The sequence below is a fragment of the Pristiophorus japonicus genome, chromosome 2 (genome assembly GCF_044704955.1).
Source record: "Pristiophorus japonicus isolate sPriJap1 chromosome 2, sPriJap1.hap1, whole genome shotgun sequence".
Lineage (NCBI taxonomy): Eukaryota > Metazoa > Chordata > Chondrichthyes > Pristiophoridae > Pristiophorus > Pristiophorus japonicus.
The window spans coordinates 46,083,199-46,109,860 of NC_091978.1; the positions used below are offsets into that span (position 1 = coordinate 46,083,199).

Genomic DNA, 26,662 nt, shown 5'->3' on the forward strand with positions numbered 1-26,662 from the left:
CTAAAGTAGCAGGTATCATTTATAGCAGATCCTGAGATTTTGTAGGGCAGTTTCTCCACTCTGAGTACATATCATGGAAGACACTCAGATCATGCTCCACAGCACTGAAAAGGATTGTGCATAATTTTGGAAAATATATTTTGAGGGGGAATTTTCTTCATAGTAAACCATGAACTAATGGTCTAACAAAAAAGACACACACACAGCTCCCAATCAGAAGAGTCTGAATAATCCAAGTAGTGCAACTACTTCAAACCAGGATTACTCACGGGGCAATAATGCTGTTCAGGACATTGGTCACAGCTCTCCTGTCCCGCCATTATCTGGTAATATCCAGTTTTGCACATTCTACAGAGCAGCTCTTTCAGTTGCTTGTACATCCCTGCAAAATAAAAGAAACCGGTAATGTGCAGGAAAACATCCGACTGGGACCTAATCAATCATCGCTCACACACACCATCATCTCAAATCACTATATAAACTTTCCTGCTTGCTAGATATCCTGCTGTTCAATGGGTAAATGACCACATGGCATGGTACAGCACTAGAGGCCAGCATAATTAGTTTAATCCCACCCAGAATACCAGTGGAGTTGTGGGGGGGCCGGGGCACGAGAGAAAGGAAAGACGAACAACTAACCTCCATGCTCACAAGCTGGGAAGGGGGCCGGGGGGGGGGGAAGAGAGAGAGAGAGAGAGAGAGAGAAACGAGAAAGAATGTAGCTCACTTCCTGCTTCAGTAGCCTCCCCCACCCCTTCCCTATAGAGCAGGATTATGCCAAGCTCTGATGAGCTAGTCACATACCCCATCAATACTCACTTGGACATGTTGCAGTACCAGAGAACTCTGCCCATTTGGACCAAATGAGTCAGCCGCCTAAATCAAGACAATTAGAGTAACAAGTCTGTTTAACAGGAATAATGACCCCAAATTCGCAGTCTGAGTACACCATCATACTGCCTTTGAAATTGCCGCACGTGCTAAATCCCAAACGCAATCGGTTAAGTTCCGACTGCACATCGGATTCACTGTGTCTTTCACCTTATACAAATGAACATGCTGATGAAAAGTTAGGCTAATTGAGAGATAATTATGCTGAAAAATTTTAAGTCTGGTGCAAACAGGCGCAGGAAGCCTGTTGCACAGCAGAAGGGGACCAAGATGAGCAAATTGTATTACAAAAAGATCTGTGCTAGAATGGGAGATTTGTTTTGAAGTCTCGATAATGAAGTGTTTGTAAGCACACTGAATAAAGTATTAAATGAGTAGTTTGTAGCCTTTTTTTTTTTAAATGAGAAGTTAATAATCAGAGTGTAAAGTAAAGTAGAGAGACTTGCATTGCCAGTATGTTAAGAGGTTTGTAACAAATGATTGTGAATTTTGAATAAACATACTTTGTTCTAATGAGATTTTTACAATGACAGATTGTTACCATAAGATTGCAGTTATAAAATTGATTATAATGGCAGCCTTTTGGTGTTCGATTCCGAAGTGGAATCACCTATATCTGTAAAAAGGAGACACAAAGAACGAACCTCGGTATTCCTATTGAATTTACCCAGAATTTCACTTCAGGAGTATGTAGTAAATCAGCAATCGGTCAGGCTCCCAGCACAACGATTAATGCTTTGATGTACACAACTTTAAAGATTGTCACAATGTTAAAATAAATATTGTCCCATTATTTGGGCCATCATCCCTTATGTCTCTAATCTCTCCTGTCTTCCACCCTATCACAGACCTTCCCTTTTGTTCTTCCCTCCCCTCCCCCTTTCAGTACTTGTTAAGAATCTGTTCTTTCCAAACACTCCAGTTCTGACAAAGGGTCATCGACCCGCAACTTTAACTCTGCTTCCTCTCCACAGATGCTGCCTGACCTGGAGATTTCCAGCATTTTCTGTTTTTATTCCAGATTCCAGCATCCGCAGTATTTTGCTTTTGCCCCATTATTTGTTGTTTTGAAGGTTACTGCCAAGCTTATGCTGTTTACTGCAGCTGATACGGTCAATGCAAGTGTCATGTACTTCGGTCAGCTCGTAGTTCGTACCTCCACGAAGCTTGGGTCTGTTTTTTTTTTTAAATAAATGCTTGATACCACCTTGTCTTCTACAAATCAACAATCTCCTGTGTTCCCTGGCTGGCTCAGAATCAAGCAGTGAGATGGGGCACCGTCCCACGTGATCCCAGGTTCAGACGCACAACACTGGGCTCAGAGCACCACTATGCAGCGCACAACTCTGCAGCACATGAAAGCAGATTCTCAAAGCGGGGTTCGCACAAGGCAAGTGCGGACTTCCTTCGGATGTCGGTGGCGTGCTCCTTAGCTACGCCGCCGACTGCAAGTTCCGGGGCCATGTTCAGCTTTCGACAGCATGCTGAGCTTTGAAGGCAGGGATTTATTTTCTCTCCCACCTCACTCGCCACGGTATTTAAATTCAACTGCTCTCAATGGGCAGGTATCACCACTGTTAAATTGCATTGCAGTAGATCTGTGTGTGAGGAGAGAACAAAAATAAATTGTCTATGTTCACAACCCAGATTTATGTTATTATAGGCGGTCCCTCAAACGAGGATGACTTGCTTCCATGAGTTCACAGGTGTTTCGATGAAGGACCCGATGTTCCAGTCCTGAACGCCAATTGAGGAGGTGGAAGATGCCTGTGCGTGGATTTTTTTTAACATGTGGTTACCGTTGCACACCAGCCACCACACTGGCTTGACAGAGCTAGGTCTTGGTCCAGTGGCAAGGATTAACCAAGATGACTGGAGACCAGCTCTGTTGCACGGACCTAGCACACAGCGCACACAGCCCAGTGTGGGCTGGCCCGTGCTGCCCCTGGGCCCTCGCCTCTTCTGGGCCCCATGCCAGATTTAGGTACCACAAGGATTGCAGCAGTTCAAGTGGGAGGCTCACAACGAGCTTCTCAGGGCAATAAATACAGCCTTGGCTGAGTCACCCACATTCAGAGAAGAAATTAAACAAAAAAAAAAAGAAATTAGACTGAAAGTTAGAGCCCAGAAGTTACATTAGAGACTGGTAACAGGAGACATTGCTCACCATCTGAAAAACTGCAATACTTAATACTAAAGCAATAGCTCAAAATTTCTGAAAATCTAGTATGTTATTTTCCCCATGGCATTTTGTGCAATTACCTGGGTTATTTTTTTTTTTTTATAAATCCCTCTTTGACCCTTTCCCAACAGTATACTTAGACAGTACCTGGTCGACACAGTGTGCATTCTATTGCTGCTGTCGACAGAGCCTCCTCCCCACCGGGGCAGATCGTACACTCGCCACAGTTAGTTGTGCTGAAAAGCAACAAAATGTTTTACACACACAGATTAACCTGATAAGAGGCATGAGTCAGTAAAAAGATAGAATCAAAATTAGTTAAATGATGGAAGGCGCACGTGATCGACAACGCAGCCCACTTTAGTCACAAGGGTGGAATCCCAAGTCTATGTCGGTGTGCATCAAATTGCATTTCTATCACATCACTCGTGTGGATGATGTCCCAAAAGGATTTTTTAAAATGTATTTATTTATTTATTTTTTACGTTGACCCGAGGGGTGGGGGTAAATGAGGGAAAAAGGGAACAGGTTGGAATGGGTAAGCCAAAAGGCATGATCAAAAGAAAAGGGTTTTCAGGAGATATTTGATTGAGAAGTAGAAAACAAAGATGATGTTGGAGAGTCAGAGGAGAGCTAGAAAATAATGGCTGAACAAGTATTCACCAATGGTGGAAGGAAGGCCAACAAGCAGCTGATGAGAGAGGAGTGCAGGGTGGAAGCAGGGTCACAAGGCTGGAAAAGATCACAGTAGGATGGAGCAAGGTCATGGAGAGATCTGAAAGTGAGGATGAGAATTTTGAAGTCAACTTGCTGCGGCACATAGAACCAGAGGAACTGGGAGAAGATGGGGGCAGCAGGTGTGGGGTACTGAGTCAGGTGAGAGGTCACAGGCTGTAGGATTGAGGCAGACACACTAGCCAGCAGGACATTAGCAAGGTTGAGTCTCTGGGCGATTGAGCTTGGGTTTGGAAGACAGAAGGAGACGGGGTAGAGTTGAAGTGGTCTTAGTAATGGAGCAAAATGTGCACTAGAACAGAACTGCTCTTCACCTAATCTGATTCGCTCATTTGTTTCGCCAAACTTCAGTTTAATTCTGATCTGTTCAAGTTTACTCAGCACTTTGATTAACAAAAAATATTTGGGCTTGACAGGGTAGATGCAGGAAGGATGTTTCCCCTGCCTGGGGAGTTTCGAAGCAGGGGTCAGAGTCTCAGGATAAGGAATTGGCCATTTAGAACAGAGACAAGAAGAAACTTCTTAACTCAGAGGGTGGTGAATCTTTGGAATTCTATACCCCAGAGGGCTGTGGAAGCTCAGTCATTGAGCATGTTCAAGGCAGAGATCGATAGATTTTTGTATATTAAGGGAATCAAGGAATATGGGATAGTGCAGGCAAGTGGAATTGAGGTAGATCAGCCATGACCTCATTGAATGGTGGAGCAGCTCAAATGGCCTACTCCTGCTCCTATTTAAAAAAAAAAAATTCTTATTTAAGCATGACAATCTCAGGGCACCGCGGTATGGGCCATTGCCTAAAAACAGACATTGCCATTACTCAGTGAACCATCTCTATCCCAGCTTTATATGAACCCTTGTGAGAAAGGAGGACTTTAATGTTGCACAGCTCCCCCAGCTGCCAACCAAGCCGACATCAGCAGACACTGCTACACACGAGGAATCTCCACAGAACAAGTACAACAGTGGCTCTTTGCAGAAGTGCACACACTGTCAATACTCACTTGCAAAATAATCCTCGGGAACAGGACTCACAGTGGACAGCATTCTTCGCAGAAAAGTAACCTGGAAACAAGGTAGAATTTTAGTGCATGTTGCTTCCAATTGAACATCTTCAAAACAAACTGGTTTTCACGCAAATGTACTCAAACTAGATCTACATCAACGAAGAGTTAAGTCTATGCAATCCAGGGATGGCACTAGCCTGTAGAACACCAATGTCCGGTGAAACACTGCCTTTTATTTCAAAGTGAATGGCTTCTCAATTTTCTTATCTAATTCATCAATTTAATGAAAGCGTGAAATATCATTTGAGAGGATAGTAGCAGATTTCAGGAGGACAGACTGACTGGTGAAATGGGTAGTTAAAATTTAATGAAGTATTAAAGTTAATTTAATGCATTTTGGAAAATAAAAATATGAGGGGGGGCAATATAAATGGTACCATTTTAAAGGGCTTGCAGGAACAGATAGACCTGAGGCATCATATACACAAATCTTTGGAAGTGGGAGGACAAGTTAAGAAGGCTGCTAAAAAAAGTATATGGGATCCTGTTCTTTATAAATAGAGGCATATAGTACAAAAGTTAGGAAGTTATGTTAAACCTTTACAAATAACTGGTTAGCCCCAAGCTGAAGGATATAATTCCCTTAGAGGGGGTGCAACAAGCTTTCATTGGATTGATTCCTGGGATGAGAGGGCTGCCGATTGAGAGAGATTTGGTAGAATGGGCCTATATTCTCTGGAGTTTAGAAGAACAAGAGGTAATCTCAAACATACAAAATCCTTAGAGCTGGACATGATAGAGGCTGAGATAATGTTGCCCATGGCTGGAGTCTAGAACTAGGGGGTCACAGTGTCAGGATAAGGGGTTGCCCATTTAGGACTGAAGTTTCTTCACTCAGAGGGTTGTGAATCTTTGGAATTCTCTACCCCAGAGGGCTGTGGATGCTCAATGAGTATATTCAAGACAGAGATCGATAGATTTGTGGGCAGCAAGGGATATGGGGATAGTGCAGGAAAGGAGAGTTGAGGTACAAGATTAGCCATGATCTAATTGAATGATGGAGCAGGCTCAATGGGCCGTATATCTACTCATATCAAGGCCTTGGATGACATTTACCAGAATGGTACCAGGGATGTGGAGAGACTAGAGAAGCTGGGCTTGTTCTCCTCAGAGCAGAGAAGGTTCAGGGGAGAATTAAGAGGTAATCAAAAATTATGAGGGGTTTTGATAAGTAGATAGGGAGAAACTGGTTCCACTGGCAGGAGGGTCAGTAACCAGACACAGATTGAAGATAACTGGCTAAAAATCCAAGGGGGAAAATGATCAGTTTTACTTTTTAAAAAGCAGAGTGTTGTTACAATTGGGAATGCACTGCCGATTCAATTGCAACTTTCAATAAAGGAAATTGGATATGTACTGGAAGAGAAGAAATTTTTGTGGCTCTCTGGAAAGTGGGACCATTTGCATAACTCTTTCAAAGAGCCAGCGTAGGCACAATGGGCCGAATGGCCTCCCTTTGTGCTGTACAATTCTACGAATATAGAAAATCCAATTCCACATCTACACCAAATATGGTTTTGTTAGATGTTCATCAGGTGAGCAGCCTGCAAATAATGACTATGCAGCAACAAAGTCTCAAAATTAAAATATATATATTTTAACCTAAAGAGATGGATCAAATTCCAAATAGATTTTCCTTGAACAGAAAAAAACCCAAGTATTTGGTTGTGCTGATGTTTTCTTCAGTCAGTGCCATTCCACCATCAGGCAGTACAAAGCACAATGTAGGCAGGAGGAGCTGTTCTAGCACAAACTCGGCTCCCTCCTTTTAGCTTCAAGATGTCCACATGGCAGAGGATGAACATGAAGCTATTTAAAAACTTCATTTTGCAATACAGGTCAACTGAAGTCAGGCTCAAACTTTTATTTGCACCATTTACTTTATATGAGTTGCAAGTGAAGGGTTGGGAAAAGTAAAGAACATAAGAATTAGGAGCAGGAGTAGACCATTTGGTCCTTCGAGCCTGCTCCGCCATTAAATATCATGGCTATCATCTACTTTGACTCCACTTTACTGCACTGTCCCCATATTCCTGGATACCCTTAAAATTCAAAAATCTAATCGATCTCGGTTTTGAATATACCAAAAGACTCAGCCTCCACAGCCTTCGGAGGTAGAGAATTCCAAAAATTCACCACCCTCGGAGTGAAGAAGTATCTCATCTCAGTCCTAAATGGCCAATCCTCTATTCTGAGACTGTGACCCCCTGGTTCCCCAGCCAAAGGAAACATCCTCCTTGCATCTACCCTGTCTAGCCCTGTAAGAATTTTGCATGTTTCAATACGATCATCTAATTTTTCTAAACTCGAAAGAATATAGGCTTAGTCTACTGAATCTCCTCCTGGGACAAACCCCATCCCAGGATTCAGTCTGGTGAACCTTCATTGCACTCCCTCAATGGCAAGTATATCCTTCCTTGCGCAAGGAGACCAAAACTGTACACAATACTCCAGGTGCAGTCTCACCAGGGCCCTATATATCTTCTTGTAATAAAGAACAAAAAAGACACAGCAATATTACTGTACTGCCAACCTCTCACCCAACACCACATCCTCAATGGACTCGTGTAACAGTAGGAGGGCAGCTCTACCTGGAAGGCAGTCTCTGCAGGCTATTGAACCAGTTTCATTAGCATAAAACCCAGATTCACAGGCTTGGCATTCTGTGCTCCCTGTAGAACTGCAAAAAAAAAGATACCAAGTTAATACATTGGAACTTAATGACTTGCAAAGAAAGTATTAAAACTTACAATAAAAGATCCTATAGATGGAATTGGAATTTATTACACAACAAGCCAAAACCTCTGCTTTAAATCCATTTGTACTACATTAAGGATTCTTTCCTCCCCAATCTGTGGAAATAATGCATTTAGATTGTTACAACAGGTTTGTTTGCTGAACTGAAGCAATAAATAGAGCAATAAAACCATCAGTCTGATCTGAATCTGAACTCATACCCAGGAAATGAGAGGGCTGTTTCAAATCAAAGTTCCCCCTAATTTTTGGGTGCATAGCCCCTTTAGAGTACGAGGGGAAGCTTGCAGGGAACATTAAAATGGACTGCTAAAGCTTCTATAGATATGTAAAGAGAAAAAGGTTAGTAAAGACAAATGTAGGTCCCCTGCAGTCAGAATCAGGGGAAGTCATAACGGGGAACAAAGAAATGGCAGACCAATTAAACAAGTACTTTGGTTCTGTATTCACCAAGGAGGACACAAACAACTTTCCAGATATAAAAGGGGTCAGAGGGTCTAGTAAGGAGGAGGAACTGAGATAAATCCTTATTAGTCGGGAAATTGTGTTGGGGAAATGGATGGGATTGAAGGCCGATAAATTCCCACGGCCTGATGGACTGCATCCCAGAGTACTTAAGGAGGTGGCCTTGGAAATAGCGGATGCATTGACAGTCATTTTCCAACATTCCATTGACTCGATCAGTTCCTATGGAGTGGAGGGTAGCCAATGTAACCCCACTTTTTTAAAAAAAGAGGGAGAGAAAAAACAGGGAATTATAGACCGGTCAGCCTGACATCGGTAGTGGGTAAAATGATTAAATCAATTATTAAGGATGTCATGGCAGTGCATTTGGAAAGAGGTGACATGATAAATCCATGCTGACTTGGACCTATGAAAGGGAAATCATGCTTGACAAATCTTCTGAAATTTTGTGAGGATGTTTCCAGTAGAGTGGACAAGGGAGAACCAGTTGATGTGGTGTTTTTGGACTTTCAGAAGGCCTTCGACAAGGTCCCACACGAGATTAATGTGCAAAGTTAAAGCACATGGGATTGGGGGTAGTGTGCTGACGTGGATTGAGAACTGGTTGGCAGACAGGAAGGAAAGAGGAGGAGTAAATGGGAACTTTTCAGAATGGCAGGCAGTGACTAGTGGGGTACCGCAAGGTTCTGTGCTTGGGGCTCCAGCTGTTTACATTGTACATTAATGATTTAGACGAGGGGATTAAATGTAGTGTCTCCAAGTTTGCGGATGACACCAAGTTGGGTGGCAGTGAGAGCTGTGAGGAGGATGCTAAGAGGCTGCAGAGTGACTTGGATAGGCTAGGCGAGTGGGCAAATGCATGGCAGATGAAGTATAATGTGGATAAATGTGAGGTTATCCACTTTGGTGGTAAAAACAGAGAGACAGACTATTATCTGAATGGTGACAGATTAGGAAAAGGGGAGGTGCAACGAGACCTGGGTGTCATGGTACATCAGTCATTGAAGGTTGGCATGCAGGCACAAGCAGGCAGTTAAGAAAGCAAATGGCATGTTGGCCTTCATAGCAAGGGGATTAGAGTACAGGGGCAGGGAGGTGTTACTACAGTTGTACAGGGCCTTGGTGAAGCCACATCTGGAGTATTGTGTACAGTTTTGGTCTCCTAACTTGAGGAAGGACATTCTTGCTATTGAGAGAGTGCAGCGAAGGTTCACCAGACTGATTCCCGGGATGGCGGGACTGACATCAAGAAAGACTGGATCAACTGGGCTTGTATTCACTGGAGTTCAGAAGAATGAGGGGATCTCATAGAAACGTTTAAAATTCTGACGGGTTTAGACAGGTTAGATGCAGGAAGAATGTTCCCAATGTTGGGGAAGTCCAGAACCAGGGGTCACAGTCGAAGGATACCAGTTAGGACCGAGATGAAGAGAAACTTCTTCACCCAGAGTGGTGAACCTGTGGAATTCTCTACCACAGAAAGTTGTTGAGGCAAATTTACTAAATATATTCAAAAATGAGTTAGATGTAGTCCTTACTACTTGGGGGATCAAGGGGTATGGCGAGAAAGCAGGAATGGGGTACTGAGGTTGCATGTTCAACCATGAACTCTTGAATGGCGGTACAGGCTCGAAGGGCCGAATGGCCTACTCCTGCACCTATTTTCTATGTTTCTATGTTTCTATTCAGTTTCACGCATGCCCGAAATTTACCATGGGTAAAGTCGGGCCCAGGCTGCGCAGGACCAGCAGAGTGGCGCAGCTACATCATAACTTGCTGCATTACTCAAAACATCAACAGTCCATTAATGTATGAAAGCTGCCCAATGAGCAATAACACGAGTGCCAGTAAGTCCATAACACGGCACTACCTATTACTTTGCAATAACCAAGGTATTTCTCTGCCCCTGATAATCAAAAGATGCCATTTCAGCTCGTGACAGAGTGCAATATATTTAGATTATTTGGCATGGACAACACTGGCAAAACTGCATTTATTACCCATCCAAGTACCTCGAGGTGGTGATAACCTTGTGTGCAGCAATTATGGTGACTTATTTAAAAAATCCACGCACAGGCATCTTCCACCCTTTAAGATTTAGTTCAGGACCTGGAATTTCATTGAAACACCTGTGAACTTCTTGACGTGGAAGCGAGTCATCCTCTATTCGAGGGACTGCTGCTGCTGATGGTCCAATTGACTGATCATTGGTTTCTAATTTTTGAACAAATGCCATGAAGAAAGCACTTTGTATATACCTTCTTAAACCAAGTGACAGTCTTAGTGACATGGTGGAACTCACTGCAGAGAGCACAGGGGATCAACTTTATTGGAAGGCAGCACTTGTCCCTCCCATCCATATTACCCTGATGCATTAAAAAGTTTTCCACTCGAGGATTAAGATGGATGACTGGGGGGTGGGGGCAGTGCTATGTGGACAGGCTGGTGGAGGACCTTTGTCTTACGGATGTTTAGCGTAAGGCCCATGCTTTCGTACGCCTCGGTAAATACGTCGACTATATCCTGGAATTCAGCCTCTATGTGCGCAGATGCAGGCGTCGTCCGCGTACTGTAGCTCGATGACAGAGGTTACAGAACATTCACTCCCAGGCTGCTTTGGCAAAAGAACTTGGTATTGGACTATTGTTTTGGAAAAAAATTGAATTGCTTGTCTTTTTTTAAATAAAATCTCTTCCCATTTTAGTTCCTCAGCCACACATTTGCCCCAACTGAGAACCAGTGGATGTGGTGTATTTGGATTTTCAAAAGGCCTTTGACAAGGTCCCACACAAGAGATTGGTGTGCAAAATCAAAGCACATGATATTGGGGGTAATGTACTAGCATGGATCGAGAATTGGTTGGCAGACAGGAAGCAGAGTCAGGATAAATGGGTCCTTTTCGGAATGGGAGGCAGTGACTAGTAGAGTGCCTCAGGGCTCAGTGCTGGGACCCCAGTTATTTATAATATACATTAATGATTTGATGAAGGAATTGAGTGTAATATCTCCAAGTTTGCAGATGACACTAAACTGGGTGTCAGTGTGAGCTGTGAGGAGGACGCTAAGAGGCTGCAGGGTGACTTGGACAGGTTAGGTGAGTGGGCAAATGCATGGCAGATGCAGTATAATGTGGATAAATGTGAGGTTATCCATTTTGGGGGCAAAAACATGAAGGGAGAATATTATCTGAATGGTGGCAGATTAGGAAAAGGAGGTGTGCAACAAGACCTGGGTGTCATGGGTCATCAGTCATTGAAAGTTGGCATGCAGGTACAGCAGGCAGTGAAGGCGGCAAATGGCATGTTGGACTTCATAGCTAGGGGATTTGAGTATAGGAGCAGGGAGGTCTTACTGCAATTGTACAGAGCCTTAGTGAGGCCTCACCTGGAATATTGTGTTCAGTTTTGGTCTCCTTATCGGAGGAAGGACATTCTTGCAATTGAGGGAGTGCAGCGAAGGTTCACCAGACTGATTCCAGGGATGGCTGGATTGACATGAGGAGAGACTGGATCGACTGGGCCTTTGTGCACTGGAGTTTATAATGATGAGAGGGGATCTCATGGAAACATAAGATTCTGACAGGACATGACAGGTTAGATGTGGGAAGAATGTTCCCGATGTTGGGGGAAGTCCAGAACCAAGGAACACAGTCTTAGGATAAGGGGTAGGCCATTTAAAACTGAGATGAGGAGAAACTTCTTCACTCAGAGTTGTTAACCTGTGGAATTCCCTGCCGCAGAGAGTTGTTGATGCCAGTTCATTGGATATATTCAAGAGGGAGTTAGATATGGCCCTTACGGCTAAAGGGGTATGGAGAGAAAGCAGGAAAGGGGTACTGAGGCGAATGATCAGCCATGATCTTATTGAACGGTGGTGCAGGCTCGAAGGGCCGAATGGCCTACTCCTGCACCTATTTTCTATGTTTCTATATTTCTCAAGCTCATGGGCAGCCACAACTAGCATTTATATTAGCAAGATCCTGCAAATCCCCTGGGAGGACAGACGCACCAACGTCAGTGTTCTCGATATGGCCAACATCTCCAACATCGAAGCACTGACCGCACTCTACCAGCTCCGTTGGGTGGGCCACATGCACAAGACTCCCAAAGCAAGCGCTCTACTCTGAACTCCTACACAACAAGCGAGCCCCAGGTGGACAGAGGAAACGTTACAAGGACACCCTCAAAGCCTCCTTGATAAAGTGCAACATCCCCACCGACACCTGGGAGTCCCTGACCAAAGACCGCCCTAAGTGGAGGAAGAGTATCCGAGAGGGCGCTGAGCTCTGAGTCTCGTCGCCGAGAGCATGCAGAAACCAAGCGCAGGCAGCGGACGGAGCGAGCGGCAAACTAGACACCCCGCCCACCCTTTCCTTCAACCACTGTCTGTCCCACCTGTGAGAGACTAATTCCCGTATTGGATTGTAGTCACTGGAGAATTCACTTTTAGAGTGGAGGCAAGTTTTCCTCGATTGAGGGACCGCCTACAATGATTATATAGCACTTTTAATGTAGTAAAACATACCAAAGCATTAATAAAATTTGACACCAAGCTACATAACGAGATTTTGGGGCAGATGACCAAAAGCTTGGTCAAAGAGGTAGGTTTTAAGGAGTGTCTTGAGAGGCGGAGAGGCAGAGAGTCCAGAGCTTTGGGCCTAGGGAGCTGAAGGCACAGCTGCCAACGGCGGAGCGATTAAAATCGAGGATTCTCAAGAGGCTAGAATTGGAATAGTGCGGAGTTCTCAGGGTTGAAAAGCTGGAGGAGGTTAAAGAGAAAAGGAGGGATTTGAAAACAAGGATGAGAATTTTTAAAATCATGGCATTGCTGGATCGAGAGCCAATGAAAGTCAGCGAGTATAGGGGTGATGGGTGTGTGTCATGTATGTATACTAACTGGTGGCACACCTTGTGACTATACACAGAGGGCACTGCAGTGGGAGACCCGAGGGTCACCTGCATAGGTGTGCAGGGCCCAGTATAAAAGGCTGCCCACCATGCTTGTGCCTCACTCTGGAGTTACAATAATTGGGACCAAGGTCACAACAGCTCAAGTATCACAAGAGTATTAAAGACATAACCGGTGAACGGGATTTACAGCAAGTCTTGGAGGAGCTCAAGTTTACAGAGGGTGGAAGATGGGAGACTGGCTATGAGGGTTGGAATAATTGAGTCTGGAGGCAATGGCACAGAGGAGGGTTTCAGCAGCAGCTGAGCTAAAGCAGAGCAGAACTGTAGAAAATTAACCCTAGTCGGTTTCCCCAATTCCAGGCTTCAGTACTCATTTCTGATCAGCTCATGAGGGGCCCCAGCAATGTTTGCCGTAGAGGCAAAAAGTTTCATTCTAAAACACACTAGTCCATTTTTTTTTTAATGCTTTAATCTACATTCATAAAAATGGTAACCAGGACGAGAGAAAAAAAAACATGCACTTTTGGGATTAAGTTCCAAGTTTTGAAAACGGTTGTGACCCCAATTAGATTTTAAAATCAATTTACATTATTACAGCAAGTTTGTCTTAATTGGCTCTTGGGTGATCTAGATTATTCATTCATTCACTTCCTGTCCCAGCCGCATTAAAACTTTGGGCTGGATCATCGGGTCGTTTGCGACCAGATTTGCGCGGGTTTTGACCCTCCGCAGCGTCCGGGCGCTTAGAAGCACCGTTGGGGAGAGCTGTGCCGGGAGTGCACCCCGGCTCTCCTTGTGACACCAGCAGAAGTTTCAGCTCTCACCCAACCCGTATGCCCCAAAACGTGCCGCGCGATGACTGCCAGGGAACATGCAGTGGTCCAGCCCTGCCGGTGGCGGGGAGTTGGATAAACTGCAAAAAAAGGTAAGTTCCAGGGTTTTGTTGCAGCGTTTTATATTGTAATGGTCTTGGCAATGTTTTTTGAATGTTTGTGAATTTTGTTTGGGGAGGGGAGGGCGGGGTGGGGTGGGGGTGAGTGAAGAATCCCCTCCCAAGGCCTCTCGCCGAGCGCTCCCAGCGCCCACACTAAAGTTGGGGAGGATCCCGTTTTTGCGCCGCGAAAGTAGTAAAACACCTCCCTTTGCGCTCACAGGGCCCAAATTACAAAGCTGCTGCACAAAGCACAAACCTTAAATCGGGCAGTAAATTTCCCACCCTGCCTCAGTTTTCGCCCCAAAAACAGCAAAGCCAAAAATCCAGCACATCCCAATTCTATTGTAGAGTTGAAATAATAAAAACAATGTTTAGTCACAAGAGCCACATTTGCATAAACTAAAGGCTTCCCATCAAAAGAAAGTTTAGTGCAGCTCATCCAATGGTTCAGCTGGTAAAGCTAGTGTGCAATTGAGCCAGCTAGACCAGTTAGTGTCTGGTCCAGTTCCTGGTCTGTGCAGAGTAAGCGGATCCCAGTGGGGCAACCGTATGGACTGATGCCTGGATACATTGATACGTTTTATTCATGTTGCTAACCCCTACTGACATATGAGGAGAGACTGGATCGACTGGGCCTGTATTCACTGGAGTTTACAAGAATGGGAGGGGATCTCATAGAAACATAAAAATTCTGACGGGACAGGACAGGTTAGATGCAGGTAGAATGTTCCCGATGTTGGGGGAGTCCAGAACCAGGGGTCACAGTCTAAGGTTAAGGGTAAGCCATTTAGGACCGAGATGAGGAGAAACTTCTTCACTCAGTTGTTAACTTGTGGAATTCTCTTCCGCAGAGTTGTTGATGTCAGTTTGTTAGATATATTCAAGGCGGCGTTGGATATGGCCCTTACGGCCAAAGGGATCAAGGAGTATGGAGAGAAAGCAGGAAAGGGGTACTGAGGTGAATGATCAGCCATGATCTTATTGAATGGTGGTGCAGGCTCGAAGGGCCGAATGGCCTACTCCTGCACCTATGTTCTATGTTCCCTAAGTGGACCATCACCATCAGCCCATCTCCTGTCCCCTTCAGTAACCCCATTCTCCAATGTGCACATCTCTGGTCATCAACTTCATTGCTCTGGGGCGAAGGTTCGGCAAATATTATCTCCCCCACCGCTCACCCCCCCCCCTCACCCCCGCGCCCCCCCCCCCCCCCCCAACTTAAAGGCAAATAAAACAACCTTTTCATTCCTTGTTCACTTTCCCAACTGCTCACAGTCTAGGTTATGTATGATAACTGGTTATTTTTCTGTAATTGAACACCTCAAAATGCTCCATTAACTGAAAATTCAGCCAACTTTTTGCCCGGTAACTTGTGAGCAATCAATAAAAGATCATATTATCGACTCTCTTGACCACACATCTGGTTGCAGCAGCAAGTAGCTGAGCCTCAAGTGCCACTGGGAAGGAAGGTTAAACATCAGGAGGATAGGATTGGACTCAGTTACATTGCCCACATGATCGAAGAGCCTGGGCTCACATGTGAAGGTGGGCCATCGACAAGCTACCAGAGCAAGCCCATCAATATTGGGATCTGGCACTTCCCCATCTACTTACTTTGTATAGGCACCTTTTGAGCAAGGCAGACAAGTCACCTGTCCAGCCAGAGACTGGTAGTATCCCTGTGGACACATCAGACAATCCTCTGGAACAATGCACAGCCCATCAGCACAGCAGGAGCAGTTCAGAGATCCTTGAAATGAAAAAGGGATAAAAAGTTATCACCGCTTGAATATCTACCACATTTTACTTGAAATAAACATTTGCTTAATTAAACTCAATAACGAGTACATTACCTTAGTTAACGGTAGGAGTTTATCAAATTAAAAATAGTTTGGCAAGTTAAGGCTCCCACTATCCCATAAGCCTCCTCAAATTCCAGTTGAAATAGATGATCTAATTGAATGACCTACTCCTTATGCTCCTGCATCGGAGGACTCACTTAGCTCAAATGGAGATTTCATAGGATTGGGTTTCCATAGTGCTGCTACTTTGCATTTGGATGGCCCTAGGAAATTATGGCTGTGTGTCCGGAGACACCTGAAGTACACCAATAGATGCATTATTGCATACTTTAAAAAAAAATAATTCATTCATGAGATGTGAGAGTCACTGGCAAAGTCAGCATTAATTGCCCATCCCTAACTGCCGTTGAGAAGGTGGTGAGCCACCTTCTACAAGGTGACATCACAGCCATGCGGGTAAGTGATTGGCGAGTAGTTTTTCTTTTTCTTTTCTATTTCAGCAAGTAACATTTAGCATTGTTGTTGCCAAATTAAGTTAATCTAGGGGTTAAGTCATGGCAGGACTGTTCAGACACATGTTATGCCCCTCCTGTACTATGTGGGAAATCAGGGATGCTTCCGGTGTCCCCGACAACTACATGCGGGAAGTGTGTCCGTCTCCAGCTCCTGACGGACCACATTGCAGCACTGGAACTGCGGGTGGATTCACTCTGGAATATCCACAATGCTGAAAATGACATGACTAGCACATTTAGTGAGTTGGTCTTACCGCAGGTAAAGGGTACACAGCCAGATAGGTAATGGAAGACCAACAGGAAGAGCAGTGCAAGGAAGGTAGTGCAGAGGTCCCCTGTGGTCATCCCCCTGCAAAACAGATACACTGCTTTGGGTACTGTTGAGGGGGATGACTCATCAGGGGGGAGCAGCAACAGCCAAGTTCATGGCACCGTGGGTGGCTCTGCTGCACAGGAGGGCAGGAAAAAGAGTGGCAGAGCAATAGTGATAGGGGATTCGATTGTAAGGGGAATAGATAGGTGTTTCTGTGGCCATAATCGAGACTCCAGGATGGTATGTTGCCTCCCTGGTGCAAGGGTCAAGGATGTCTCGGAGAGGGTGCAGGACATTCTGAAAAGGGAGGGTGAACAGCCAGTTGTCGTGGTGCACATTGGTACCAACGATATAGGTAAAAAACGGGATGAGGTCCTACAAGACGAATTTAAGGAGCTAGGAGCTAAATTAAAAAGTAGGACCTCAAAAGTAGTAATCTCGGGATTGCTACCAGTGCCACGTGCTAGTCAGAATAGGAATCGCAGGATAGCTCAGATGAATACGTGGCTTGAGCAGTGGTGCAGCAGGGAGGGATTCAAATTCCTGGGGCATTGGAACCGGTTCTGGGGGAGGTGGGACCAGTACAAACCGGACGTCTGCACCTGGGCAGGACCGGAACCAATGTCCTAGGGGGAGTGTTTGCTAGTGCTGTTGGGGAGGAGTTAAACTAATATGACAGGGGGATGGGAACCAATGCAGGGAGACAGAGGGAAACAAAATGGAGACAGAAGCAAAAGACAGAAAGGAGATGAGTAAAAGTGGAGGGCAGAGAAACCCAAGGCAAAAAACAAAAAGGGCCACTCTACAGCTAAATTCTAAAGGGTAAAAGTGTAATAAAAAGGCAAGCCTGAAAACTCAGTGCCTCAATGCGAGGAGTATTCGAAACCCAGGAGAGGGCTCTGAGCTAGTTAGATTGGGTGAGAGCTCAGATGAACAGGACCCCAAGAATGCATGCAAAAGGCAGGAGGCAATAGAGCAGAGTAGCACTGGGGTAAGTGTAAACCACAAGGTGATAGGAAGTGACAATATGTATGAATATAAAGGGGCTGCAGGAGGGGTCAAATCTAAAAATCATGGTTTAATAACTGTTAAAACACTCGACCTAAACGCACGCAACATTTGAAATAAAGTAAATGAATTGACGGCACAAATCATTACAAATGGGTATGATTTGGTGGCCATTACAGAAACATGGTTGCAGGGTGGCCAAGTCTAGGAATTAAACATACAGGGGTATCTGACAATTCGGAAGGATAGACAAGGTGGGGAAAGGAGGTGGGGTAGCTCTGTTAATAAAGGATGATATCAGGGCAATTGAGAGAGATGATATTGGCTCTAATGAACAAAATGTTGAATCATTGTGGGTGGAGATTGGAGATAGTAAGGGGAAAAAGTCACTGGTGGACGTAGTTTATAGGCCCCCAAATAATAACTTCATGGTGGGGCAGACAATAATCAAGGGAATAATGGAGGCATGTGAAAAAGGAACGGCAGTAACGATTGGTCAAATCAAATCGCACGGTGTAGCCTTGAGGAGGAATTCATAGAATGCATATGGGATTTTTTCTTAGAACAGTATGTTACAGAACCTACAAAGGAGCAAGCTATCTTAGATCTGGTCCTGTGTAATGAGTCAGGAATAATAAACGATCTCCTAGTAAAAGATCCTCTCGGAATGAGTGATCACAGTATGGTTGAATTTGTAATGCAGATTGAGGGCGAGGAAGTAGTGTCTCAAACGAGCATACTATGCTTAAACAAAAGGGAACTACAGTGGGATGAGGGCAGAGTTGGCTAAAGTAGACTGGGAATACAGACTAAACGGTGGCACAATTGAGGAACAGTGGAGGACTTTTAAGGAGCGCTTTCATCGTGCTCAACAAAAATATATTCCAGTGAAAAAGGAGGGCGGTAAGAGAAGGGATAACCAGCTGTGGATAACCAAGGAAATAAAGGAGTGTATCAAATTAAAGACCAATGCGTATAAGGTGGCCAAGGTTAGTGGGAAACTAGAAGATTGGGAAAATTTTAAACGATAGCAAAGAATGACTAAAAAAGCAATAAAGAAAGGAAAGCTAGATTATGAAAGTAAACTTGCGCAAAACATAAGATAGTAAAAGCTTTTACCGATATATAAAATGCAAAAGTGTGACTAAAGTAAATGTTGGTCCCTTAGATGATGAGAAGGGGGATTTAATAATGGGAAATGTGGAAATGGCTGAGACCTTAAATAATTATTTTGCTTCGGGCTTCACAGTGGAAGACACACAAACCATGCCAAAAATTGGTGGTCACAGGAATGTGGGAAGAGAGGACCTTGAGATAATCACTATCACTGGGGGGGGGGGGGGGGGGGGGGGAGTAGTGCTGGACAGGCTAATGCGACTAAAGGTAGACAAGTCCCCTGGTCCTGATGAAATGCATCCCAGGGTATTAAAAGAGATGGCGGAAGTTATAGCAGATGCATTCGTTATAATCTACCAACATTCTCTGGACTCTGGGGAGGTATCAGTGGATTGGAAAGCAGCTAATGTAATGCCTGTTTAAAAAAAGGGGCAGGCAAAAGGCAGGTAACTATAGGCCGGTTAGTTTAACATCTGTAGTGGGGAAAATGCTTGAAGCTATCATTAAGGAAGAAATAGCGGGACATCTAGATAGGAATAGTGCAATCAAGCAGACACAACATGGATTCATGAAGGGGAAATCATGTTTAACTAATTTACTGGAATTCTTTGATATAACGAGCATGGTGGATAGAGGTGTACCGATGGATGTGGTGTATTTAGATTTCCAAAAGGCATTCGATAAGGTGCCACACAAAAGGTTACTGCAGAAGATAAAGGTACGCAGAGTCAGAGGAAATGTATTAGCCAGCCAATTCTCTATCCATGCTAATAGAAAGCAGAGTCGGGATAAATGGGTCCTTTTTGGGTTGGAAATCAATGGTTAGTGGTGTGCCACAGGGATCGGTGCTGGGACCACAACTGTTTACAATATACATAGATGACCTGGAAGAGGGGACAGAGTGTAGTGTAACAAAATTTGCAGATGACACAAAGATTAGTGGGAAAGTGGGTTGTGTAGAGGACAGAGAGGCTGCAGAGAGATTTAGATAGGTTAAGCGAATGGGCTAAGGTTTGGCAGATGGAATACAATGTCGGAAAATGTGAGGTCATCCACCTTGGGAAAAAAAAAAAAACAGTAAAAGGGAATATTATTTGAATGGGGAGAAATTACAACATGCTGCGGTGCAGAGGGACCTTGTGCATGAAACCCAAAAAGTTAGTTTGCAGGTGCAGCAGGTAATCAGAAAGTCAAATGGAATGTTGGCCTTCATTGCGAGGGGGATGGAGTACAAAAGCAGGGAGGTCCTGCTGCAACTGTACAGGGTATTGGTGAGGCTGCACCTGGAGTACTGCGTGCAGTTTTGGTCACCTTACTTAAGAAAGGATATACTAGCTTTGGAGGGGGTACAGAGATGATTCACTCGGCTGATTCCAGAGATGAGGGGGTTACCTTATGATAGATTGAGTAGACTGGGTCTTTACTTGTTGGAGTTCAGAAGGATGAGGGGTGATCTTATAGAAACATTTAAAATAATGAAAAGGGATGGACAAGGTAGAGGCAGAGAGGTTGTTTCCACTGGTCAGGGACACAGCCTCAAAATACAGGGGAGCCAATTTAAAACAGAGTTGAGAAGGAATTTCTTCTCCCAGAGGGTTGTGAATCTGTGGAATTCTCTGCCCAAGGAAGCAGTTGAGGCTAGCTCATTGAATGTATTCAAATCACAGATAGATAGATTTTTAACCAATAAGGGAATTAAGGGTTACGGGGAGCGGGCGGGTAAGTGGAGCCGAGTCCACGGCCAGATCAGCCATGATCTTGTTGAATGGCGGAGCAGGCTCGAGGGGCTAGATAGCCTACTCCTGTTCCTAATTCTTATATTCTTATGTTAAGAACAGAGTGGCTTGCCATTCAATTTTAAGAATGGGCGCTGCAAACGGGCATTAACGGGTCCCATTTCAGAGTCAACCACACTGCTGTGGGTCTGGAATCACATAGGCCACATGGGTAAGGATGGGAGATTTCCTTCCCTAAAAAGGACATGAACCAAAGCTGGTAGTTTTGTGGTCACCATTGTTGTTACTAGCTTTTTATTCCAGATTTATTTAATTGAATTTAAATTTCCCTGGCTGCAATGGTGGGATTTGAACTGACCAGATTAGTCCAGGCCTCTAGATTACTAGTCCAGTAACAAAACCACTGTGCTACCATACCATGTTTTGAATTCTCTGCCCCAGAGGGCTGTGGATGCCAAGTCTCTGAATATATTCAAGGCTGAGATAGATAGAATTTTGGGGGCCGAAATTCAGGGTTTCAGAGACCCGTTAACGCCCGTTTGCAGCGGCCATTCTTAAAATTGAATGGCTGCCGCTTTGGGGTCAACTGGCCGACTCAACCCAAATTCACATCAGGGATTTTTCAGCCTGGACCCCATACCGCCCATTTGAGTCATCAGTTGTTGCACCGTGGGTTTTAATAAAGAAAAATACTTGCCTCCCTAAATTCAGCACAATTAGTCGATCACCCGCCGTGCGGTGCCCCAGACAGGTTTTTCTGTCAGTGCACCATCTTCACACACTGAGACCCTGCAGAACAGTGGCCCTTAAACAGGAGGACCCACTGCCGCAGCGGAAAAATTTGCTGGCTGACTTCCCGATCGGCTGGCAAAATAGTCCCCTGGGTTCGGCCAGGCCGCCAACATGCAGCCTGGCACCCACTCTTGGCCAAACCCCTCCTTGGTGGCCAAAGATTAAAAATGCCAGAATCACTCCTTTAGCGGAGGGAGAGTGCATGGTGACGCACATGCGTAATGATGTCACCACGACTCCACCATTGATTGACAGCTGTAGAGTTCCTGTCCGACCGAAATTCAGCCAGTCAGCGTGGCTTTCAGTCTATGGCCCGCACCTATTAGAAGTAATTTCCTCTGGGACTTTGAAAAAATGTCAAAGTCCTGAAAATGGCTTTTCGAACCGCATCGGACCTCCCAACGGTAAGTACCACTAAAAATCAACTAGCTTTCTGGAACATCTGAATTTCAGCCCCTTGGAGTCTAGGGGAATCAAGGGATATGGAGATCAGATGGGAAAGTGGCGTGAAGGTCAATGATGAGCCATGACCTTATTGAATGGCGGAGCAGGCTCAAGGGGCCTTATGGCCTACTCCTATTCATATGTTATGTTTTTATGTTCATGTCCCCTGCATACGACATACATTGACTGAAGACAGCACAAGAAGATGGAACTGACTGGAATGGTGCACCAAAGAAGATTTATTCCAACATCAACAAATCAAGATTTTAAATACGCAGCTGCTTTTAAAAAAAAGTGAGGAAAAGCTTCTAATTAGAGATACCAAAACCACTTACCATTATTGGGGAAATGCCCTGGAGAGCACATCGCACAATTCGAGGTGTTCAACATTGTACAGTTTGAAGATATGGAAGTGACCGCTGCTGGAAGGCGGGTTGGTGTGGTGACATTTCCCAGTGAAGTGCTGGTTGTGATGTTAAGGGCATCATTTGTATTAGTCGAGGTGGGCACCAGTGTAGAGTGAAGTGGAACTGTAGGACCAACAGTCACAGTGCTGACTTGACCAAGCGCCAGAGCTAAAAAATAAACCAGCATGACTCCAGACAGTCAATTTAAAAACAAAAATGATGCCATCTGCATTCATAACTAATATCACATTCTGGTTAATATACTGGGTGCAGAGGATAGAGCCCCAATAAAGAAAGATTTCATTATCCAAGTAGTAACCTTTACAGGCATTTAGTCTCATCACAGAAACCGTAGACGAGACATCCGTCAAAAGGTGATCTCCGAGCTACTGCAGGGCAACAGTGCAATGGTGGAAAAAAAAACAAGCAGTCATGTTACTTTGTGTTGAGGTCAAGACCCAGTTGGTGAAAGAGTGAGGGGTGTTACTTCTCAAACATTGAATATGTCCTGACTAATTTGTTGTACAATCCTGAAAAAAAAACAGAGATTGGCACTTTGCAACTGATGCAAGGCACAGAATGGAGCAATAGATATGATGTTTACAGATTCTCAATCACTGGAGACATTGAAACATAGAAATTTTACAGCGTAGCAGGCGGCCATTTCGGCCCATCGTATCCGCGCCGGCCGACAAAGAGCCACACGGCCCTCAGTCAGCAGCCCGGAGGATTACATAAACCTATGAACAATGGCGGAAAGGTAAAGAGCATACGGCCCAACCAGTCCGCTCCCTATAACTGCGATTGAGAGGAGGAGAACACGGAGGGAAGCAAATGAAAGCAGCATCCTGAGCTATACGCACCATCTAATTACAGAGCACGGGCCACAACATACAATGATATTTAAATTCCACCAGCCTTCCCCAGAGGTTGCAAACTCCTTGCTGGGAGGTTGCACAGGAGCATGCTCTACCGCCTCACCTCAAATTGTCACTTGTACACTTACTTTGCACTGCATCATTATGGGAATCCTTGCATTCGGCTCACATGCAGATTTCATAGGACGGAGCAAAAGCTGGCTTGTAAACAAAAGAGCTAAGAGATGGGGAAGGCAAATGCCTACAGATCACTCGTCAGCCCAAGATATGCTGTCACTAGGCAACATGTGATTACTGGAGGGAAAGCGCTGAGTTCCCTCAGATGCACTAAGGAAATGCTTATGATTCCCAGGTAATTGCCCAGTGACTTTACTGCACAGCACAGATACGAGTTAGACAGCAAAATGGCAGATAAGCAGAAAAGATAACCATACCTTTACACTGGTTTTTGCTCTTCAACAAGCTGCTGAATCACAGCAAGAACGAAATCACGAGTCTCGTCAACAGACAAAATATAAAAAAATTGGACATAAAAGGTTTGTTTTTACATTGCCATGAAAATCAATAAAAAGGAAACATCCTTTAACAGGATGTTCTACTTGGTGGTAAACAAGCCACTACTACAGTAATCTGTAACAGTAGAGGACAAAGTGAAAAACATGCTAATTGGCATTAAATATGTCAACCTCATCAACAGGCCACGAGTTGCAAGAGGCAAAGGTTGAACCTGCTGCTATCAGAGGTCAAGGTTAAAAGGGACAGAATAACCCTTCAAGTATTTGTGTATTAAAAACACTTGTCAAACATGATTCAAAAAGGAATTATTGTTTCATCTGTACATGATCATTAACAAAACGTAAAACCACTATCTTGTGTTAATTTTCTCCTAAGATTAGTTTGCCTTTACTTCACATCCTTCAGCCAGAGTACACATTTTCACCCGGCATCCATCCCACCCTGTTCCCAGGTACACTCGTCAGTGGGAAAACAGTCTCAAATTGAAGAACGTTAGTGCTGAGCCACAGACTAATGGAGTGCAGATACAAACCTCAAAAGTCTTGCAAACTAGGTATTATACCTGGTTCCACTTGTAATCCAGCAATGTAAAACACAAAGTTTACAAACCAGTTTGTTGAATAGAGTAGAGCAAGGATACCCAGTTACCAGAGATGTATTTCACTTCTATTAAAACACAATTTTAGGAACTGCTTTTATAGAAATAACAGGGGGAGGCCATTCAGCCCACCGTCTGTCAGCTCTTTGAAAAAGCAATCCAATTAGTCCCACTCCCCTGCTCTTACCCCATAGTCCTGAAAAGTTTTCGCCCTGCAAGTATATATCTAATTCCCTTTTGAAAGTTATTACTGAATTTGCTTTAGGCAGTGCACTCCAGATCATTTGGATCGGTCCAAGTCAGCATGGATTTATGAAGGGGAAATCATGCTTGACAAATCTTCTGGAATTTTGAGGATGTAACTAGTAGAGTAGACAAGGTAGAACCAGTGGATGTGGTGTATTTGGACTTTCAAAAGACTTTAAGACAAAGTCCCACACAAGAGATTGGTGTTCAAAATCAAAGCACATGGTATTGGGGGTAATGTACGGACGTGGATAGAGAACTTGTTGGCAGACAGGAAGCAGAGAGTCGGGATAAACGGGTCCTTTTCAGAATGGCAGGCAGTGACTAGTGGAGTAAAGAGCAGGGCTCAGTGCTGGGACCCCAGCTAGTTACAATATACATTAATGATTTAGATGAAGGAATTGAATGTAATATCTCCAAGTTTGCAGATGACACTAAGCTGGGTGGCGGTGTGAGGGGAATGCGAAGAGGCTGCAGAGTGACTTGGACAGGTTAGGTCAGTGGACAAATGCATGGTAGATGCAGTATAATAATGTGGATAAATGTGAGGTTATCCACTTTGGGGGCAAAAACACAAAGGCAGAATATTATCTGAATGGTGACAGATTAGTAAAAAGGGAGGTGCAAAGAAAGCTGGGTGTCATGGTACATCAGTCACTGAAGGTAGGCATGCAGGTACAGCAGGTAGTAAAGAAAGCAAATGGCATGTTGGCCTTCATAGTGAGAGGATTTGAGTATAGGAACAGGGAGGTCTGACTGCAGTTGTACAGGGCCTTGGTGAGACCACACCTTGAGTATTGTATGCAGTTTTGGTCTCCTAATTGGAGGAAGGACATTCTTGCTATTGAGGGAGTGCAGTGAAGGTTCACCATACTAATTCCTGGGATGGCAGGGCTGACATATGAAGACAGACTGGATCGGCTAGGCTTATACTCACTGGAATTTAGATGAGTGGGGGGGGGGGGGGGGGGAATCTCAAACATAAAATTATGATGGGACTGGACAGGTTAGATGCAGGAAGAATGTTCCCAATGTTGGGGAAGTCCAGAACCAGGGGCCACAGTCTAAGGATAAGGGGTAAGCCATTTAGGACCGAGATGAGAAACTTTTTCACTCAGAGTGGTGAACCTGTGGAATTCTCTACCACAAAAAGTTGTGACATCCAGTTCGTTGGATATATTCAAAAGGGAGTTCGATGTGGCCCTTACGGCTATGGGGATCAAGGGGTATGAAGAGAACGCGGGAGTGGAGTACTGAAGTTGCATGATCATATTGAATGGTGGTGCAGGCTTGAAGGGCCGAATGGCCTACTCCTGCACCTAATGTCTATGTTTCTAGGACAAGTCACAAACTTCACCACCAGCCACCCACACAATCAATGCCACTGCTTCATTTTGCAGTTCAATTCTCAGAAGCTTAAACTGTGCAAGTGGGTATCAGATTTGAGCCAAGAAGTTTCCTCTTAATTTAATGGGACTGTGCACATGACCAACTTCTTAAGCTCTGGTCAGCATTGCGAAAAATCAAACTGGAATTTGTCAATACAATATAGTCAACAGAAAAGGTGTCCCAAGTACAGTTGGATAATGCATAGAGTTAGTGAATAAACAAACACACAGACGATTCAGCAGGTTTATCCAATAAAAGGTTGAATCGTACGGTCCAAGAAGGTTCCAGATTGAATTGCTGCTGTGTTGAATTCACTGAGCTCAGCCAGAGCAATGGTGGGGGTTGGGGGAGGGACTATTATTTGGTTTAACAGCACCCATATTTCGGAGGGGAGGAAGAACACAAAGTTCATACTTGTGACAATAACCAGCCACCCTGCTGGAAGTGCCTCTCTGTATAAACAGACATGGACAGGATGAGGCTCACTGTGTTGAACAGCACACAGCCATTCACATGAACAGGTACTTGGGCAAGATAGCAGAGAGAGAGTGCAGAGTGCCAATGAATCCATGCTGCAGCAAGGAAGGAGGGGAGAAACTGATGTAGCATTTATTGAAGAAAAAGCGTAGCAAAGCAGCATACATATCCTCCAAACACAAGGGTTTACTTTTGTTGGGGTGGAGGGGGGGGGGGGGGGGGTGGTGGGATGTGAAATTGGTTATTGTAAAATTTGCAACAATGGAATGTAGTCTCCTCCAGGGCTGGAGCATGGAGTTGAGGCAGACATTCCAGTGCAGTACGGAGGGAGTGCCTCATTCTTACAGGGGTCAGCCTTCAGATAATAAATTAAAGCCCTGTCTGCCTGTTCGTGGTTCACAGCAAGGTAATCGTATGTAAATTCCTCGGAGATGTTGAAACTTGCCATGATACTAAATAAATTAAAATCCTGTTCCATTATGGTATT

At 44.5% G+C, this 26,662-nt stretch overlaps 1 protein-coding gene across 2 annotated transcripts in view; it reads right to left on the reverse strand.

Moving 5' to 3' along the window:
- LOC139230049 (multiple epidermal growth factor-like domains protein 9) overlaps nucleotides 1–26,662 on the reverse strand; it is a 66,057-nt gene that overhangs the window by 9,802 nt on the left and 29,593 nt on the right. Inside the window, exons 2-7 of one of the 2 annotated variants that reach the window (XM_070861831.1) lie at nucleotides 22,000–22,239; nucleotides 15,553–15,688; nucleotides 7,467–7,555; nucleotides 4,813–4,873; nucleotides 3,221–3,309; nucleotides 270–382 (exon numbers count right to left, since the gene is read on the reverse strand). In XM_070861831.1, coding sequence (XP_070717932.1) covers nucleotides 270–382; nucleotides 3,221–3,309; nucleotides 4,813–4,873; nucleotides 7,467–7,555; nucleotides 15,553–15,688; nucleotides 22,000–22,239 — 728 coding nt within the window. Of the gene's footprint in view, nucleotides 1–269; nucleotides 383–3,220; nucleotides 3,310–4,812; nucleotides 4,874–7,415; nucleotides 7,556–15,552; nucleotides 15,689–21,999; nucleotides 22,240–26,662 lie in introns of both variants that reach the window. The other variant, XM_070861823.1, reaches the window with a different exon arrangement.